The sequence below is a fragment of the Pollicipes pollicipes genome, unplaced genomic scaffold (genome assembly GCF_011947565.3).
Source record: "Pollicipes pollicipes isolate AB1234 unplaced genomic scaffold, Ppol_2.1 Scaffold_1600;HRSCAF=1878_pilon_pilon_pilon, whole genome shotgun sequence".
Lineage (NCBI taxonomy): Eukaryota > Metazoa > Arthropoda > Thecostraca > Pollicipedomorpha > Pollicipedidae > Pollicipes > Pollicipes pollicipes.
In genome coordinates, this window is record NW_023595962.1 from 10,965,306 (window position 1) to 10,986,588 (window position 21,283).

Here is a 21,283-nt window from a genome sequence, read left to right on the forward strand (position 1 = left end):
TTCGTCTGCGTCAGGTGTAGTCTGGGCAGTAGCGGTGGCGCTCGCTCTGATTCGTCCGCACCTGGGTGTGGTCTGGGCATAGCGTGGGGCGCTCCTCTGATTCGTCTGCGTCAGGGTGCAGCTCCTGGCATTAACACATGGGCAAGCACCGGAGCTCCAGTGGTCCGGTCCGCCGCTGGCCAGGCCTGGTCCGCCGCTGGCCAAGCCTGCAATTTGCCGATTAGCCGGGTCAGGCAGCCGGAAATTGGCCTGGAAACGGGACGCAGCCGTCCGCTCGCCGCAATTTCCAGCGTTATCTGGGGCAGCGTGAGACGGCGGTGTGTCATTGACCGACCCCTTCCACTGGAGAAAGGACAGGCCCCGCTCGCTGGCCACTGGCACGAGGCTCCACGGCAAAGGCCAGGTCAAGGGGCTTCGGTACATTAGCTGAATGAAACATGTAACGCCAGGTAATTGTGTACGTGGGATACAATGGGCGGTAAAAACGCGGTATCATTTAACATTGAACTCGTTCTGGACGTGTTATGTTAGCCATTCATGCATTCTCGTTTTCGTTCATCGACAGGCTACCAGTCCGTTACTCTCATAGACCAACTCAGTGCAACCAACACCAACCAACAAAGCCAACCAACACAAAGTCAGGCACAACTAAGTTGCAGGATTATTCAAAGAAGCTGAAGGACCACGGATGACTGTTGACCACGGATGAAGGACCACGGACCGACTGTTTTGGTGCCCCGTTTAGTACCCAAGTGACTGATCACACCTGAAGTCGAGAGCTCTACGATACTATCCCGATCATGACGTAAATTGTCGGAGAGAGAGAGAGAGAGAGAGAGAGAGGAGAGAGAGAGAGAGAGAGAGAGAGAGAGAGAGAGAGAGAAGAGAGAGAGAGAGAGAGAGAGAGAGAGAGAGAGAGAGAGAGAGAGAGAGAGAGAGAGAGAGAGAGAGAGAGAGAGAGAGAGAGAGAGTGATGAGAGAGAGAGAGAGAGAGATAGAGAGAGAGAGAGAAGAGGAGAGAGAGAGAGAGAGAGAGAGAGAGAGAGGAGAGAGAGAGAGAGAGAGAGAGAGAGAGAGAGATGAGAGAGAGAGAAGAGAGAGAGAGAGAGAGAGAAGAGAGAGAGAGAGAGAGAGAGAAGGAGAGAGAGAGAGAGAGAGAGAGAGAGATAGAGAGAGAGAGAGAGATCAGAGAGAGAGAGAGAGGAGGCGCGCGAGAGCGAGAGAGGAGAGAGAGCGAGAGAGAGAGGAGAGAGAGAGAGAGAGAGAGAGAGAGAGAGAGAGAGGGGGGGGGGGGGAGAGAGAGAGACGCTCTACTTGCATCGCAGGACCGCTCGTCTGTTCTCGACAAATCCGACGTTGAGAAATAAACATCTTGGCCATCAAAACGGAGCTCCTGTAACGGCTGTAACACATGACGGAAAACGCGATAAAAACTGTAATATGTTGTCTCATGTGACAGCAAACCCATGCGACTGTAAATGATATCGAAACTGGCTGTAAACTCATTAGTAGCGCGCGATGGTAAGCTGACAACATATCATCGCAGGTATGCAGGTGGTGAGGTAAAGTACTGCACTGATATCCTTGGTGGCATGCACAGCGCCGCGCACTAATATCCCTGGTGATATCCATAGCGCTGTGCACTGAGACTCTTGACGATATCCACAGCGCCGCACACTGCGATCCTTGACGATATCCACAGCGCCGCGCACTGCGATCCTTGACGATATCCACAGCGCCGCACACTGAGATCCTTGACGATATCCACAGCGCCGCGTACTGCGATCCTTGACGATATCCACAGCGCCGCACACTGAGATCCTTGACGATATCCACAGCGTCGCGCATTGACATCCCTGGTGATATCCACAGCGCCGCACACTGCGATCCTTGACGATATCCATAGCGCCGCGCACCGAGATCCTTGACGATATCCATAGCGCCGCGCACCGAGATCCTTGAAGCTATCCATAGCGCCGCGCACTGATAACTCATGATGGCGCCATATCGCTGGTGAACATCTGGTAGCGAGCGTCACTTGCTGAAAGCGCCGGCACGTTCGAGACGCGCTCATGTGCTGCGTGAATGCTTGGGCGCAACCGCTGGGGGGGGGGGGGGGGGCTGTGGACAGGGATATGACCTCTCCAGGTTTTAAAAAGTGCGATTTCTTCCTCAATTTTGCCTAAGGAATTGCACGGTCTACCGTCTTTCATACGCAACGCCATTTTCAGATCACTTTGTCCCCACACTCCCGATTGGTCGCCTCTGCCCAATGCGTGACGTCGTTGCTCCGTGGGCGGATGCGGTGCCGGCGCGATGTCCCGCGCTGCCGCTGTGCTGGTCCTCTGTCGACGCTTCGAACTGCACCGACTTGTGTGGCTCAAAGCCAAATGCGAACATTACTGCAGCTCGAACCACCCCACGGGTAACGAGGCGCAGTCCAGCGGAGGTGCTTCGCGCATTTGACTGAAACCGGCAGTCCGGAAAAATAGTGAAGCCCTGTCCAGAACAGTGATGTTGGTGTAATCGAGAACACCGCAATGCTTTAATACCGCACGTTGCAATGCTGCACAATGTTGTGCATTGCAGTGCCTGTGCTGTGCCCCCTCCCCCCTCCGTGACATCACTCCTCGTCCCGGTAAATCACGGTCCCGCAGAGGCGTACACAGGACAACTGGGGGAATGGGGGGGGGGGGGGGGGTAGTAGAACGCGGGCGGATTACGAGGCATACGGATGGCCCTTGTCCCCAATCCTTGCAGCCACCACGCCTGTTCCAGGACCTTCTCACATCACCCTTCCCTGGAACTGCCCCTGCCGACCACCGGACCCGCTCGCGGCATCTTCTGGGCACGCCTCTGCGCTGGTTTACGCCGAACGCCGGGGCGGTTTTATAACGCGCCATTGTCGGTGCACCATACGCTGCACGCGCGTGGGAACCGAGCGCGGTCATTGAAAACGTCGACCTTGTCTGCGGTCTGAGTGAGAACCAGCTCTGGGTCTCAGCGTTCACTGACACACAGAGCTTGCGGTGATTGGTTATCAACGCTGCAGTACAATTACCTCTGCTACGAATGCACACCGACCGCTTGCAGTACAGCTGGTAGTGTCTATGTAGACAATCCATCAGGCAAATACCGTGATAATTGCTGCATCAAGCAAGCAGTGATAGCTATCTTAATAACTCCAGCCGCAAAAAGTTACAACTAGAAGCATGCTCAAACTCCTTGTCATGGTGGCCCATATTATGCAAGAAGATGATGCCGTATAATGCAAGACTAAGGCAAGACTAGACTACAAGGACTGGATCTTCTAGATTCCAGGGTACAAGCATTGAAACAATGAAGCTGATAGGAGCGTGGCGTGGATTCCAGTGAGGTACCAAAGGCTGCAATGAAATCCAAAACGTCTGCGTTGATGTGTCATTGCTAAAACTATCAAAAATCGAGCACGAGGCACGGCCGGTATCCAAAGTATCGCCCCTGGAAGATAGTGCCACAGTGTGCGCGCCGGTGTTGGATAACTGACTACAAACCATGAATGTCCACTATTTAGATGCGAGTCGAGGAAACCGTGCATCACGGCCAAAGAAACATAAATTTGCATTGATCTCTCCATACACTTAAGTCTGGTTAACATGCATAGTTTTGTATTCCGTGTCGAGGGCAGTCATGCAAAGCGTAACTAGAAATAGGTGGGCCATTCCAGTACAAATCGACAGGTAGAGAGGCCAAAATAGCACCCTTTATTTCTAATTTCACTGAAACTGTCAGCATGGAGATGTGCTACCTTCAGAATTCAACTGCGCCATTTTTAGACAGAGCAGAGAAAATGCTCAGTTTTTTTTAGTCGGGATTTTTTAAACGCCAGGCCGTTACAGAACTATGAATGCATTACCAATATTGTCTGAAAAGCGAACAGGCGCGCTTCGGAACGGCACACACCAGCCCTGGATCTCCAGCGTGGAGTTGCCCTCGTTCTCACTCTGCTTGCTATCCTCGTATGCATTCCGTTCACGAACTCGCGCCCAACGTATGTTTTCTTTTCTTTTGTTTCTTTTGTTTTGCTTGCGAGTTCGTATTTTGTTGCCTTTGCGACAACTCGCATCAGCTGGTTCAAGATTATCTCAGAGGGTATCTTATGAGGCATGACATGGAAACGTCACTTTCGCGGAGTCAAGAGTAGGCTGCCGGCTTCGGCCTGGGCATCGCTCTGGAGAAGCCATGTCCCAAGACCTGGACGAGGTGCCGTGCCTACGTGTACTGAAGCCGCGCCTTTGACACACATGTGCTGCATGCGGACCCAGACGGGTCGCTTTGCAAACTTAGTTGCGGGTGTGAGTGGTACAACATGACGCAATTTTTCCCCACAATGCGCGGGACGTGCTGTGCTGGAAGACCTGCGCACACCGAAATCATCACTTTGGGAAACCTCGCGGACCTCCTCACATGACCAACCTTCGGAGGCGATGCAGCACCTCCCACTCTCGAGGGCGAGACCTCCCAGCGCACTTGTCAGTTGCGGAAGCTTCAGTGACCCGTGTCGAATGCAAATACCTTGATATTGTCACTGACTTTCCATCATTTCAGACTCCGTTAGTTGTTTGCAGGTCAAGTTCGTGACCCCTCTCAGTAGGATGATGGTCGGCGGTTTCTACCTCGCCCTACACTTCGCGGTCCCTTGCGCGTTCAGCGCATTTCGAACGCGGACCCCCCGAAAACAAAAATAAACGAGGTTCAAAACCCGTTAAAAATATGTTTCAGTTTTCCTTAAACACACCTCTTGCGAGTTGTTTCGCCTATAGGGAAAAATCCACAGTTTTGCAAGCTGTATGACCTCTGAAACAGCGATCTTTGGCTGAGTCAGCCCCTTCTACGGAGATCATTCGCTGTGTCCGGAAACAACTCAAACACCACGCGACAGAGCAATACAACTGTATTGGATCACGTGATGACACGTGCCGCATTACAAAACACGCGCAACTAAGACACGTGATGGTTGGTTCATCAGCCCGCCGCGTCTGCGCCGTGGCGCACAGGTGTCTGTGCCGAGGTCACGTGACACGCGGGCCACGCGCCCGCCTGCACCGGCCGGCAGCGAGCAGAAAAGCAGGCGCCCGCGGCGGCGACAGCAGAAGACCCATCGCTGCCGCTCCGCTGTGTCGGCGTCTGTATGTGGTCCGCCACCGCCGTTCGCTTGCGCGGCGGTTGATGATGCTCATGACGACACAGTGCGAGTTTGCCGGCGGCCTGCTGCAGATCGACTACGCGAGGAGGCGGCGGATGACGTCAAGATGGCGTCACGTCGCCTCCGACGTGGTTTCCCGCAGCGCGTAGATCTGACGAAGGGGTCCCAAGTCACCACTGCGCTTTGCTGGCTAATGCAAGGGAAACTGGTAAGCTCCGTCCACGAAGTGTCATCGACATCGATACAGCGGCGTTAGTTTAAGGTAAGTCGAAGCTTCAAACCTATCTCCATCAACAGCCTACGTGTATCGCGCGGGTGCAGACATGTTCGGTTCGCCAAGACGTAACTCGGCTTACCACCTTGGCATCAAAACGCACGTCAATAACCAAATAAGAAGAAAATAGAACATGCGCGAAAAGCAGCAGTGTGATTCAGGTAGTGGCTGGTGCCCGACTTGGTCTGCGCTGACGCCTCGTACACACGCTGCTAGGAAACGGAGTATGTGCATACACCCCGAGATCTCGGTCGAGGACATCCCCGTCGTCACCACCCGATGCTGTCAGTGGAGGAGAGCGCGCGGCTGCACCGGCCGGCCGGCGGAGGTGGACCTCACCTGGATGTAGGCCTCGGTCAGGGTGATCATCTGCGGCAGGATGTCCCGCACGTGCAGGTCCTGCAGCTCGTGCCACTTGCCCGTGCCCTGGGAGGCGAGGGGAGGGGGCAGTGAGTGCCGGGATCCGCCGGCCGCGGCGGCCGGGACCAGCTGCATCCAAGTCACGGGGTACCGAGTGACGGTGTGACGGTGTGTGTGTGTGGGGGGGGGGGGGGGTTATAAAGATAATTCGTGATGAAGAGCCGTCGGGGGCAAAGCACACGCGCCTTCGAGAGGGCACTTTTGCCGTCCTATCATTTCATATCCACTGAATGATATCTTAAGTTTCTTTTGTGCTAAAACTTTTCTGCCCGGACAATGTTGCACAAACCCAGCCCAACCAACTTCCACGTACCTTGACGCCACTGCACGCCGTCCCATGATCGTGACACGGACTCCGCGCGTCATCACAGCGCGTAGTTTCAGCTGCTACCTGTCCCGATGGGCGCAATGACACCGGCAGCTGGGGTTCGCTGACACTGTGCCGTGAGTGGCACTGGCACGCGGTGTTGGCTGCCCCAGAGTGGGGCGTTTGGTCGACTCTGGCAGCCGTCGCTGACTGATCGTGTACAGTGCGCTGCGTGAGCCGCGGTGTTCGCTGGTTCCGTGTGGCGTGACACCAGCAGGCCGTGTTCACTGACCCCGTGAAGCGTCTCGCGCGTGTGCAGGCCACGTCAGCCGATCCTGCGGCGTGTGACACGCGACTGTGCAGTCAGGACTGGCCATACACTCCTGTGACCCTGCGCACACTGGCAGGCCAGCAGGCGGTGTGGACTGACCCTGTGCAGTGTGTGGCAGGCCAGCAGGTAGTGATGACCTACCCTGTGCAGCGTGTGGCAGGCCAGCAGGTAGTGATGACCTACCCTGTGCAGTGTGTGGCAGCGGTAGGTCCCCTTGCCGGCACCGGGCTCTCCGTCGTGCACGATGTTGGTCAGCAGGTCATACACGGTGTTGCCGGCGGCGGCCGCACAGTCCGGCGCCAGGTACTCGGCCAGGTCAATCGACTGCGACAGTGACACAGCGAGGTTAATCGACTGCACAGGGGTCACAGAGATCGCCCCGGGGTCACTGCATGTTCACCTACCCTGAACTGGTCAAGAATCAGCAATCTTTACCAATCAAAATCATTGCTTTGCAGGGAGTTGCAACAAGGTACTGCTGGGTTAGGCGTCGAATGTATAGACCACAGCCGCTAGCATCGTCACTCCATACAGAACACCAGGGACAGCAAAAGGTCCCGGAACGAGAATCGAACCCAAGACCGCGCTACAAAGAGAATCTGCAAAACTCTCGGTCACCTGTAACACGATAGCACAGGGTTCCTGCAGGGATAAACATGCTTGATCAGAAGCCAGACGAGGGCATCGACATGTGCCTGGGTCACACGGATGCGACGAGGCTGTCAAAAAGATCAACAAATGGCACAGTCACTGTTTCACTGCCTGGCTGCAGAGAACATACACGGCAAATCGGTCAGTTGTTTTCAAAGTTCACGTCGTTACCTACGGCAAGCGGGCTACATCAATGCCAAAGCAATATACCGAGAACAACGGACATCAGTGCGGGGCAGTCTTCTCGGGTAAGCGGTGTGTTGCGCGCTCGTGATGTGTGACGTCACCTGAGTCATAGGTACCGCGACTACACCTGCGCCGGTTGGAACAGTGAGACAAAGCGCTGATCACGAGATGCCCGACTCCAGGGCTGCTGCTGTGCTGGCTTTCATGCATTTCATTCCATTTCAGCCCCACTGCTGTGTTAGCTTTCATGCATGTCATACCATTTCAGCCCCACTGCTGTGTTAGCTTTCATGCATGTCATACCATTTCGGCCCCACTGCTGTGTTAGCTTTCATGCATGCCATACCATTTCAGCCCCACTGCTGTGTTAGCTTTCATGTGTGTTATATCATTTCAGTCCCATTGCTGTGCTGGCTTTCATGTGTGTTATATCATTTCAGCCCCACTGCTGTGTTAGCTCTCATGCGTGTTATATCATTTCAGCCCCACTGCTGTGTTAGCTTTCATGTGTGTTATGTTATTTCAGCCACACTGCTGTGTTGGCTTTCATGCATGTCGTACCACTTCAGCCCCACTGCTGTGTTAGCTCTCATGTGTGTTATATCATTTCAGCCCCACTGCTGTGTTAGCTTTCATGTGTGTTATGTTATTTCAGCCACACTGCTGTGTTGGCTTTCATGCATGTTACATCATTTCAGACGCACTGCTGTGTTAGCTTTCATGCATATTATATCATGCAGAGACAAACACATAAGCAAGACACGCCCGCTGGTAACCTACCACGGCTTCAACAATACATATATTTTTAGGCATATTCAAGCATGTAGATGCCTGGATGCATTTAACTGTAGTCATCTGCCTGAACAAGCATGTGTCCATCCTTGTACGTCCACCTCATGTTGTGGCCAGTCCCCCACTTTCAGCATGAAGATTATGTTCGCCGACGTTTCAGGTTTTGGGGTATGTAGAGCCACAGAGCATCCACTTCAACCCACTAACAGGGAAATGTGTGTGTCATTGGGGTTTTACGACGCACTCAGCTGCTGGGGCTATATGGCGTCGCCGCCTCTCACCCTGACAGGAAGGGCGGGCACCGCGACGAATCGAGCCCCGTACCTCTGGTTTCCCAGAGCGTAGTGGTTAACGCAGACACGCTAACCACTGCGCAGTTAACGCAGGCATGTTAACCACTACGCTACCCCCACCCCCATTAACAGGTAAGTGAATCAGCAACCTTGACCATTATGTACAGCTTCGATGACCTCAAGCGCCATAACACACGTTGCATCAAACCGAGCTTATCATGCTTGAGAGGGTCCTATTTTTCGCCTACCATTTCAAGCGCAGCCAGTGCAACAGCACGCCACGAGCGCAGCCCACCTTGATGGGGAAGTTGACAATGGTCGGGTTTTTCTCGATGAAGAAGGTGTTTTTGGTGAAACGCTTGATGCAGAGGATGAGGTAAGGCGGCAGGCGCGTCAGCTCGAACCGCTTGACGATCTCCTCCTTGTATGTCTTGTACTCGCGCTCCTCGCGCCCGTTGAACTTGTTCAGTATGGTGAATAGCGACACCTGTCGGCCGAAGCGAAAACTAGCATTTAGTCTCGGTCGAGGGTAGGTTTGTGCGGGAGACGACGCCTTGCCTTACGATAGGTGAAGGTGTACGTCAGTGAATGGCCTATCCACCATAACGGGCCAATGTATGACCTCCGATTATAACGGATCCATGCGTGACCTATTTTCCCCGAAAACCGAACATCTGATTGCACAGAAGCATGGCACACATTGCTGCAACAATTGGTTCCCAAAGCCTTTTGTTCGTTGTTATAGGTCATATCACTATTCCCTATTCCTCGCAAAAGATCACTTCCATGCCAAAATATAATCTCTTCCTTATTGAGGGTAAATCAACTGCAATGTTGGGTGTAACGAATGAGAACTGGTGGAAACATGTCCATGAACTTGGTAGAAATAAAATACATTTGTGTCACTCCGGTCGTGCATGGCCAACCTTGGCATATGCCAGGCTGAGAAATAACGTCATGAATACGCCACTTCTATCCCGACTTGTCCTGCATAGCACGTCGGCCGTGGCTATATCCACACCCATCAGTGCTACACCCACACCCGTCAGTGCAAATGTCATCAGAAGGAAACATAGCTCACGCCGTTCGTTGGAATGGGGTCGTGAAATGCTTGCGCAATACACGGGAATTAAACGGCTGGCTCTCTCTCCCTGGAGCCCGAGGCGTGGCGGACGTGACTACCGCACTCACCTGGGGAATGATGTTCTCCTTGAGCTCATCCTTGAAGAGAGGCGGGGGCGGCAGGTCGGCCATCAGGTACAGGAACGGCGTCTCCTCCAGCACCTCCTGGTACCTGCGGCGCAGATACCTCCCCACGTCACAGCACTGTCCGTGCCCAGTACATCATATTACGATCGTGGATGAGCGTGTACCGTACTCGACGACAGGCCACCAGCGGCACGGACGTGTACCGTACTCGACGACAGGCCACCAGCGGCACGGACGTGTACCGTACTCGACGGCAGGCCACCAGCGGCACGGACGTGTGCCGTACTCGACGACAGGCCACCAGCGGCACGGACGCGTACCGTTCTCAATGCTCCAAGTTACAGCCATTGGTCGGTCATCTAATCTGCTAATCTCTGCCGTCTGTCTGTGCTGTCTATCTCTGTTGTCTCTTCTATTTATGCTGTCTATCGGTAGCGAGACATATTCCGGATGCCCCTTCGAGCGGCGCGTGTGTGTCGACTCACTCTGGCGAGGAGAGCAGCTCCCGCTTCTGCTCGGGTGTCAGCTCCGTCGGCGGCATCTTGCGGCTGTACATCCGCATGCGGCCCTGCGGCAGGCCGAGCGGGGCGTCAGCTCCAGGCCGCCCAGCTCCGGACCGTGGCGCTGATCAGTTCACACATCGGACAGCAGACCAGGCCAGACCACGGACCAGACAACGGACTAGATCAGACTAATTACTAGATCAGGCCACAGATCAGACCAATTACTAGACCAGACCACAGACCAGATCAGACCACAGACCGGATCAGACCACAGATCAGATTAGACCATAGATCAGACCAGTGCCCAGATCAGACCAATTGCCAGACCAGACCACAGACCAGATCAGACCACAGACCAGATCAGACCACAGACCGGATCAGACCACAGACCAGATCAGACCACACACCAGATCAGACCACTGACCACATCAGGCTACATACCAGATCAGACTACAGGCCAGATCACACCACAGACCAGATCAGACCACATACCAGACCAGACTACAGACCAGATCAGAGTACAGACCAGATCAAACCACAGACCAGATCATTCAGGCCCCCCATGACGCCACAATGAGACAGCCCCATCAAACGGAACATACAAATAACGACGCACGAATAATGAAGATGTTATTATACAAACCAACACCAGCATCCACATTCCGCTTACGATCTTGCGCTGACGAGGTTACAACACGTCACAGGTAATGCAAACAAAAGTCCGGCACATGCTGGAGCCGGCACGGGGCTCATCAGAACATCCTCGGGTTTGCCCACTTGGAGCTGCGCCTTGTGCAGCCCCGCTGACGGCCGCGCCGGGCCGGGCCTCACCTGGAACGTCTTGTAGACGATGGACGAGCCGCGCTTCTTCGTGCCGCCCAGCGCCATGTGCAGCGCGTTCAGGAACCACGAAAGGAAGGTGACCGGGTCGCCTGTCGGCCAGGGCGGCCGCCTCAGAGGGACGGGTGCGGAGGTCCGCACCGCCCGGCCAACGACGCACATCACACCAGCGTGGCAGTCTCTCACACCGACTGTAGCGCGTGAAACCAATTCCCCCCTCCAAAAAAAACCGGCAGCCAGTCTCGAGCCCGCCGCCACACGGTCACCGGGCAACCAATCATATCACGCCACGCCACAGCGCTAGGCCTACCCTGGTCGGTGAACTGGAAGCGCTTCTTGCTGCAGAGCACCACGGCCTGTAACATCTCGTGCGGCGAGACGTGCGCCTTGAAGTTGCGCGGATTCCACAGCTTGCGTACCAGCTCACCGAACCTGCCGACAGATGGCTCCAGCTTACACACGGCAGGTCGGAGGGGAGCGGAGCCGGGCTTACACACGACAGGTCTCGGGGGGGGGGGGGGGGGGAGCGGACCCGGGCTTACATATGGCAGGTCTGGAGGGGAGCGGAGCCGGGCTTACACACGGCGGGTCTGAAGGGAAGCGGAGTCGGGCTTACACACGCCAGGTCTGGAGGGGAGCGGAGTCGGGCTTACACACGCCAGGTCTGGAGGGGAGCGGAGTCGGGCTTACACACGCCAGGTCTGGAGGGGAGCGGAGTCGGGCTTACACACGCCAGGTCTGGAGGGGAGCGGAGCCGGAGTTACACACGGCAGGTTGAAGGGGAGCGAAGCCGGGCTTACACACAGCAGGTCTACGGCTTGCCATCAGCCACGGGCAGGTGCCGGGGCGGGCTGGGTGGCGTGCATAGCCGTGTGCTGCGCGCAGGATGCCTACGTAGACGCCTGTATCAGCTGGCTCACACCACGTCCCAACACGTGTGACGGCGTGACAACAGGCGTGAAGGCACGAAAACAAGCGTGACGGCATGAGGACAGGCGTGACGGCATGAGGACAGGCGTGACGGCATGAGGACAGGCGTGACGGCATGAGTACAGGCGTGACGGCATGAGGACAGGCGTGACGGCATGAGGACAGGCGTGACGGCATGAGGACAGGCGTGACGGCATGAGGACAGGCGTGACGGCATGAGGACAGCGGCGGCATGAGGACAGCTGACGGCTTGACAACAGACGTGACGGCGTGATAACAGACGTGACGGCATGACAAGAGGCGTGACGGCGTAACAACAAGCGCGACGGAAGGCCACAGACCGGCGCATGCTGGCTCTCTTTCGGGTCTTCCCAAGCTAGCCCAAAGCTAATCCCCGTTCATCGTCATCCACTTAACATCCACCTCCCTTGTTCGTCCCTCGCTCTTCGAGCGTGTGCCCTTAGCTGACCGGGAGTCTGGCCCCGGCCTCACCCCCGTGACCTCCGCTGACCGGGAGTCTGGCCTCGACCGCGCCCCCGTGACCTCCGCTGACCAGGAGTCTGGCTTCGGCCGCGTCCCCGTGACCTCAGCTGACCGGGAATCAGGCCTAGGCGGGGCCCCCGTGACCCGGCGACCGGACCGCGACACCGACTGACCTCTGCACCAGCAAGAACATGTTGTCGCCCGGCGGCGGCTTCATCCAGTTGTAGTTGGACTCGTTGAGGAAGTAGTCGCGGATTGGCACCACGTTCGACAGCGCCTGAAGGTACGTGGAACAGCTCTCATTCCGCGGCGGACCACAGGCGGGTAGACGTGGGATCATGGGATCATATACATGGGATAATGGGATGGAATCAGTCAAGATCACGGACCAGATCATGGGATAAACAGTACACATGGGATCATGGGATGATCACAAGGGATCAGTCCCCAGAGCCGCACGACAAGCAACGACACGCGACTGGGATTGGACGCGTCTCATTCCCGTGCCGAAGTCGTCTCTGCCCGGCGCTCCGCCCTCGCCGCCGTCAGCTGCCGCGGCTCCGCCCACGCCGACGCGCACCTGGAAGATGACGTTACAGTAGTCGTTAGCCTTGATGTTGTTGAGGCCGACCGTGCCGGGCATGTAGTTGGAGCCGTCGTAGGCGCGCGACAGCTTGGTCTGCGAGTCCAGCTTGGAGATGGCGGCCGCCTCGAAGGTCGGGTTCAGCACGTACTTGATGTCCTCCAGCGACGAGTCTGCCGACTCGCACCGCGGTCAGAGACGCGCCGGGACGCGCCGTCCAGTGGAAGGCGCGGAGGGGGCGAGCATGTGTGCTGCGCTCTGGCGGGCTGCCAAGCGGTAGGGTGACTGACACGCGGTCAGGCTGCTACCGTATGTCCCGAAGGTGCAAGATTTCGAGCGGTCACTTTATTCCTAGGTTAAATTCTCCCCAGTTCATTCCGGCCCAATGGCTTATAGACTTTATAGTGCGCGTAACTGGGATGAACAAGAAATCCTTCATGAAAGCAGTATCCTAGCCAGGAGGAAGATGGCAAATATGATATACACACATATATATATATATATATATATATATATATATATATATATAGTAATGTGAATAAATAAATACAATATACACAAACAAATATAAAATATAACATACATTATATAAAAGCATCTAAAATATAATTACGATAAATAAATATAACTAAAATATGGGAACGAACATTTGTCGCCGTAAGTATATTTTAAGGGATGTGTGAGCAGCTTAAAGTCGTCACAAAGAGGCAACGCCTCAACTACAATCGTCTCAAAGCGGTACACGATAGACCACGGTAAGCAGTGAGCTTCCCACAGAGGCCAAAACATCAGGCGACACCATATGTCCCGCTTTCTCCATGGCCCAAACACTAACGTAACATCAGTCGCCATCTCCGTAAATTATCTGCACTGTCCCCTGTCTACGAGCCGCCCTGCTCCGGGCTGTCCTGCATTAAATTACGCCCTCCGCTGGTCCGCCAACCAGCATTTCCCCGATGATAATTATCACCGGCCGCGTGTCTCGTCCCGGCTTCTTATTTAATTAAATTATCACCGATGATCTCGTATTGGTCCGGCAGGCAGTAGAATCGCAGTGTTTGCAGGTTGAGGAACACGTGGTGGCCCTCGCTCACGCTGTGCGTGTAGGCGTGCGTGCTCTGCCCGCGGCCTGGCGGAACACGGCCAACGGTGTCAGTGGGCAACACATGAGGATCGAACAACACGGGCACCGCGTCAGCAGATAACACACGGGAATCAATGACACGGGAAACGTCAGCGGATAACACACGATCAACGACATGGGCACCAGGTTCACTGGACAACACACGAAGATCGAACGACACGGGCAACGGCGTCAGTTGACAACACACGAGGATCGACGACACGGGCAACGTCAGTGGATAACACACGAGGATCGACGACACGGGCAACGTCAGTGGACAACACACAAGGATCAACGACTGGGGCAACGGCGTCAGTGGACAACACACGAGGATCAACGACCAAGGCAGCGGCGTCAGTTGAAAACAAAAGCGGCCTAGCAACGCCGCGAATCGACGTCCGTTGTCCGCATGACAACTCGACGGCGTCAATTATACATTTGAACAGACGAACGAGCACACGACCGCCTGCGCTTATCCCCATGACAACGCACGTTATGACATGTGCCTGATTCAGGTCACCGCACCTGTCGCAATACCAGCACTGCATAATGAAAAAAGGCACACTCACCTTGAAAGTACTTCCCACACACCAAACAAGCATATACATTGATTCTTGACAGAGATACCGAGCAGAGCTTTTCAAAATCAAAATCAAGCACGTTTCTGTTGATAGTGTCCAAATATGGGCATTCTTTCGCCAGCTTCGTTTCTGGTGTTTTCTCTGAAACACAGCCATGAAGCATTGTGTGTCACTCACTCAACATAGTCATCAAGAAGCACTCTGTTATAAACAAACTTAGGCATTAAGCATACACAAACCTAAAGTCATGCCCAGTCATCACTTTACAATGAATGACCAAATTGTCACCAGATGTTTCACTGAGCACCTTCTGAGCAAGTTGAGCACTCTGAGTACATTCTGAGCACTCTGAGCATATTCAAGGAAAAGACCATTAAGTACCTAATCACATAAATGGCCACAATGCCTAATTCTTTGGTTGAGTGCACTGAGAGAACATCCTACAACAGGAGTGAGCATAACCAGGGTCACAGGCACCATTACTGAGTTCAGTCAAAGCCCCAGGCATTCCTTGAATGTTCAAGCAAGTTTTTAATGTTGGAGTTGAGAACAAATGACCATGCACGCCTCTGGCATACCAAACACAATTGGGGGAAGGGCACTGCCAAGGAAATTGGTGTTAGTTGGAGGGGGCCATCAGCTGGAGACAGACAACTTTCATTTAATTCTATATGAAGATCAACTTAAATTCTATCAAATCTGGATGATTGAATTTAATTCAATTCAATGTTTCTTCCCATATGTTTCCAAGAAGCTAAAAGCTGGCAGGAACAGTGTTTTTTGGCTTCACCCAATGCTGGACCTTTTATTTCACAGCATATGTAGCGCACCATGCTCAAGCAAGAGGAAAAATGCTCACTGGTATAAATTGAATAGCACCAAACATTTTTTTTATATTCTAGGCTTATGTCAAGAGGGAATCAAAGTATTTCACATCACTATAGTAATACAACTCTGTGTGCTGCTTGACATATTCATTTATTTAACTACTTAAAGACACTACTTATGTTGAAGCACTCTTAACATTTAACTGACCACGCTATGTCTGGGCAGGTATATGATGTGGGCTCTGCCAAATACGAAATCGCCTCTCTTATTCCAAGAAAAATTAATGCTCTACTTTCATTAAGCACTGCTGGCCAAGGGGCACTTAGTTTGCTCAGTGTCATGTTCTTCATGTTTGCAGCTTGAGACCATGTTGCAATATGGTTGTTTTGAGTGTCCTAACTATAGAAGTGTCTGGAACAGTAGAGCCAGTTTCCATGCATAGAGCAGAAGGTTGTGGAAATGAATATGAGGATAAATGATGGGAATTCAATAGCAGCAAATTGCAGGCTAATGCTAGAAACTATGTTGAGGACCTCTTTTATACCAAGATGGAGAAAAACCACTGAATGGACCTACTATTATCACCACCATGGGTACTCCATTAAAAAAGGGTTACCATATGTAATGGAATTCAAAGTTTAAAAACCTCAAATGCTGCAAAGTTGTCATTGAAGAGCACATTACAACCTTGCGAGTAACCCAAACTTGCAAGAAATATGTCACCTCTCCAAATGCCTGGGTCGCCTTATGAGATGCCTGGCATACCCTTGTGCCACTCTCATTTCACATACACCATCTGACTTATCCCTTTGATTGATTTACAAAAATTGTGGTCACATTCATTTGGTATTACCCTTGCAGCATGCTCGTTACTTAAAACAGAGGTTCCTCATGAGCTGAAGTCAGTACTGGCTGTATGCCACACTCAGATGTACCGCACATGTGCCCTAGACTTGTTCACACAGTGTTGCTGGTCTGCTGGAATATCATACACTTCTTACAGACTGGTCCTTAGTCAAGTTGCACTTATAGCAGCATTTTAAGGCTAGTATGTAAACCTCCCTCCATGTACTTAAATGTTCGCGCAACTTATGTTGCTTTTGAACGTCACAAGGGACTCTTACTTTTGGCGACAGATGATTCAACTTCATCGGGTTCCTCAACGTCCTCCAACTTCTGCTTCTTTGGCAGCGGCTCAGAACTGTTGTCCTTACTCTCCATTTTCAAAATCCGTCACAGCTTATTGCTTAGACGTAAGCCTTGCTTTAAATAGGTCCTTTATGGCAACGTTTAATAGCAACGAGCGGCACCAGCGAAGCCGGCATCCGCAGGGTCGTCAAGGTCTATGCAGCTGCGGCAACATCAACGATTGCTACACAAATGATTCAAACATGGCGCAGTTGTTGCAAACTAAACGCATTTTGCGTCCATATTTAGAAACTTGATCGCTATTTTTCTTGGTGTGGTGCTGTGCGATGAGGGAACTTCCGTCGGACTCCTCGGTTTGAACGCGTGTAAATCGAGTCATAGATACACGTGCATAGAACGGTTGTTGCTGCGTTGATAACGGTACGTCGTGGTTTATACAATGGCCGGCTTCTGAGTAAGTCCACGCATAGGGGCGGATCCAGAGCGGGGGGCGTGAGATGGGGCAAGCATGGAGCTATGCCCCTTAGGCCCTAAACAGACGCAGTTTCTTTTTTTACACAGACTGCAACAAGATTGGACGTCTTTCGGCTTTCAGGCAACCAAGAACAGCGGCAAGAACAGTCGCAGAACAATCGAAAGTGAAGGGCCCACGAGTACAGAGGGTGATGCTTGGGGAATTTTAAGACTCATAACGGTGCTCAGAGGCCTTGCGCTGCTTCCGGGGGCCCTATATGTCCGCTCGCAGGGCCGATCCGACAGGTAATGTGAGGTTTGGTTCGCTTTTCGTTTTTGGGGCCTTGTACTTCGTCCTTGATTTCTTTGCATATGGTCAGAGGGCCCCGTGGTGTTGCTGGGGCCCTTCCTGCTAGCTTGTCGGGCACTCGGTAATCAGGGGCCTTCCATGATTTGTTTTCTTTTGCCCGAGAACTTCATACGCTATAGCCGGAGGCCCCATATGCTAACCTGCCAGGGTATTCTCGGCTGTTCAAGGGCCCCTCATGTTGGTCTCGGTTAACCCGCTGACACTCTCGGTAGGCTCATGGGCCATCTTCGTTGGTCCTGGGCCCTTTCAATTCGCTACCACTTGCTTAGGGCGCTATGTTTTTGTCGGGGTCTCTTCTAATAGCCTGCTTGGATACGCTCGATCGTGTGCGGCTCTGCACACTTCGTCCTGGGTACTTCTTAATTCTTGGGTAATTTCGATTTCGAACCTCGTCCTGGTAGGTCGAGAAAGTCGGGAGCCCCGGGAGGCTGTGGGTTAAGCTTCTGGTGTTTCGGAATTGTCAATGCTAGTGGCACGACAGACCGAATCACAATAAGTGGGCCTCAATATGCCGAAAGAAGCCACCAGGTACATAACAAACAGCAAAATCATTGTATTTAAAAGACGTTTCGATTCCGTGCTGCTATCAAGTGTGAGCAAAAAACAGATGCAACACTCGAATCACAAGCCAAGATAGGTAGCGGAGATAATTCCCCATCCCGCAGACAACGCGACTACCGACAAGGGAACAGGTGGCTTGACCTTTACGCGCTTCGAGCAATGTAAGCGCTGTATTATCATCCCTTCCTGGGGAGCCAGATAGTCAGTTATCGAATTGCTGCCCCAGACCATAAAGGTGAGTACAAAAGGCATCGATGACTCGTACCACACCGAGTTGATGTAGTTGGCTGTGTTGGACTTGGCAGACCTGCTCTCTGCCAGCTTGATTAGCGTGGTGGATGCGCCTTTTTACAAAGAGCGTCTGTTATAATTTGTGGCAGGTGGCTGGTATTGCAGCAGACCCGCGGGTGTGCCCCTCACCGTCACCACGTCACCAGCTGAAAGGAGTAATGCTCGCTGCCATCCGCTCGCACCACCGCCGCCTCCGAGCTCCGCCGTGTTGGCCGTCTGTCTCCTCCGCCCGTCCACGTCCAGCAACAACCAAGCCGCACGCAGAGCGCCACTCATAAAAACGCAGTCAAAATGAGAAGAAAAACCGTCAAAAGACGCATAGCGTAAGCAAATACTGTTTGATAGCTTAATCAGCCCCTCTCCGTGGCGGAAGATTGATCATTGTCGGGGTAGGAACCTCCGACTCAGTGTTCTCCACCGTTTTTAGGGCCCTCCACACGCGAGGCGTCACCATCGCAGCCTTTCAGGGTGTTTATCTAAATTACTGCCTTATCGCCGTGGCCTGTGCGTCACCGTGAAGCCCACTGTCGTTTGAAGCCTTCGACAGTCGTGCCAGCTCGGCAATGGGCGCATGGTTAACCTGAAATGCCACTAATCTCGACGCATTGCCTGCTTGCCGATCGCTTTCCGTGATTCCGTTTCCAATCACGCTTTCCGTGATTGAGATCCGTGAACACATATTGAGAACCATGAACACGCATTGAGATCCGTGAATGCTTATTAAAATCCGTGATCTCAGATAAGATCCATAACGTAGTTATCCATCCAAGTCGTACTCTTTGCTGACATGCTATACACGCAACTAAAAAACATCAAGGCTTCCGCCGGATTTCAACTGGAGCCAGAGGCGCAGCCAGAGCCTTGGCAAGGGTGGGGGGGGGGGCACAGGGTTGACAAAGTGCCCCCCCCCCTGGTAAAATAGCTCCACCAAAACAAGTCGCCAGATGTGCCCATTTGTCATTGAGGACAAGTCGTTTTAAATATGATATATATGTATATATATATATATACATATATATATATATATATATATATATATATATATATACATATGTATACGATGCACTTTTACATCTTATAACTGGAGTATAGGCCAGACCCTAGAGCGAGATCAATTCTATTTTACTTTTATAGTAGATAAACTGAAAAAACATTCATTAAATGATTACTTGAAACACATCCCCGGCGCTGCCCATTTTCAAATGTTTCATGGGCTGTTTTTAAACTAATAGAACTCCTAAACTTTGTCAGAATGTGTATCTGGGCTGTACAGAGACAGCAAGGATTCTGCGAATGTGGATTGGGGGTCAAAACGGGTCAACTATTTGTATTAACATGGCTTGGGTATGTTTCTCTTGATATCGTCAGCATTCAGTTCGAATTAAGTAGTAGAAGAAATAATGTAGCGTAGCTTTGCGCATGCGCACTCGTAAATCTTAGCAACAAAAAAATCGACGCCAGGCGCTGCAGTCTCCGTGGGCCGCGCAGCGTCGGCTCCGCGGTTATTAGTAGGCAACGGCCAACACGTGGACGAAAATGTTTACAAATTTGATAAAAGTACCTTTGAACGCTTTAGGACACCAAATCGTACATTTAGAGACATTCCGGGTGTATATTTCGCCTGTGCGGTTTTTAGATTGATGCCAGTGACGCATTGGTCTTTACAGTATCGCGAAGTGGTGCTGGAATCTAGTGGTGGAACTGTGAGAGTAAAGGCAAAATATGTATTTTCCACGCCGCTATAAGTGTAAATCTGTCCAGAGGACATCCTCAAAGATGTAAAACAGCAAATCGTCCAGTGGAGTCTTTGAGCTGTACGAACTGCTTTTGAAACACATTCAGAAACATTTTACGATAGTCATCGTTGCGCGCTCGGCGCCCGCCCTCCGGCGTTACTTGCACTGGCCAACACCGTTCCGTCTTACGAAATTTGCAACCCAAGCCATCGCTATCCTCGCTCAGCGAGATCACGGTCGTATCATTGAGGCTTTATGACGCACTCAGCTGCTGGGTCTTTATGGTCCACCAGCCTCTCACCCTGACGGGAGGACGCGTACCGCAGGGAATAGAACCCCGTACCTGTGGCTTCCCAGACACGCAGTGGTTAACGCAGGCGCGTGGACCACTAAACTTTCGGCACTCGGCACGCAGGCTCAAACATTTTGATGGCATTTGTTTCACCAGTCGATTCCGCAAAAGTCTGAACGTTCTCATGGAAACACGGGATGGCCTTGTGGGTTTTGAATTCGTTTCGACTCACCCCGTTCAACACTAGTGGTACCACTCATTTTTTCCGGTAAAGGGGCCCCCCTGAGTATAACATTACGGGGCACATCGTTGTTCTCGGTCAAGGGCTGAAGGGCTATTTTGTCCCATCGTGTGTGTTTTCCGTCCGTCATTCTGGCGACACGGAGTGGCACCCCCTGGCCGATCCGGAGGCCGTTAGAGGGATGGTACATCATATCACATTGGTCCGCTCTCTGACACAGGAGGCTTTCTGACCCGCGCAGTTGAACCCGGATCGATGCATGAACTGGCATCAGCGCAACGACATCCCTGCCCGCCGCAGATGGTCCAATAATTGGCACATGAGTCCAGTTGGGCTGACGGGCCATGCTGGAATAGGGATGGAGGGCCAACTGTTCGGTACTGGGGCTCCTGACTGGCACAGGACTCTTATTACCTCAATGTGAGCAGCCATCATTGGCTCTTGTCTTTCCTTTCATTGTCAGAGAGCCACAACCAATGCAAGAGCCCCTATGTCATTCGTGGTCCCGTCCTCATCCCTGTTGAGCAAATCTTCCCCTGACCGAGCCGAGGCCCCTTGTTGACACAGAATGCCCTGTTAGGCACTGTGGGCCTCTGAACGATATAGGAGCCCGACCCATGTAAATCGCAGGCCAGCCTTGCCCCTGTTTGGGAAATGGGTCCCCAAGAGCT

General features: G+C 52.7%; 1 protein-coding gene across 1 annotated transcript; it reads right to left on the minus strand.

Moving 5' to 3' along the window:
- Positions 1-4,931: 4,931 nt before the first annotated feature.
- LOC119090154 (U4/U6.U5 tri-snRNP-associated protein 2) lies at positions 4,932-16,856 on the minus strand. Its single transcript, XM_037212949.1, has 13 exons — positions 16,644-16,856; positions 14,680-14,832; positions 14,003-14,116; positions 12,985-13,160; positions 12,578-12,681; positions 11,302-11,423; positions 10,983-11,083; positions 10,134-10,216; positions 9,631-9,733; positions 8,735-8,926; positions 6,701-6,841; positions 5,799-5,885; positions 4,932-5,336 (listed from the first exon to the last, which is right to left on the minus strand). The coding sequence occupies exons 1-13, from the start codon at positions 16,738-16,740 to the stop codon at positions 5,298-5,300; spliced, it is 1,512 nt and encodes a 503-aa protein (XP_037068844.1). The 5' UTR covers positions 16,741-16,856; the 3' UTR covers positions 4,932-5,297.
- Between the last annotated feature and the right edge of the window lie 4,427 nt (positions 16,857-21,283).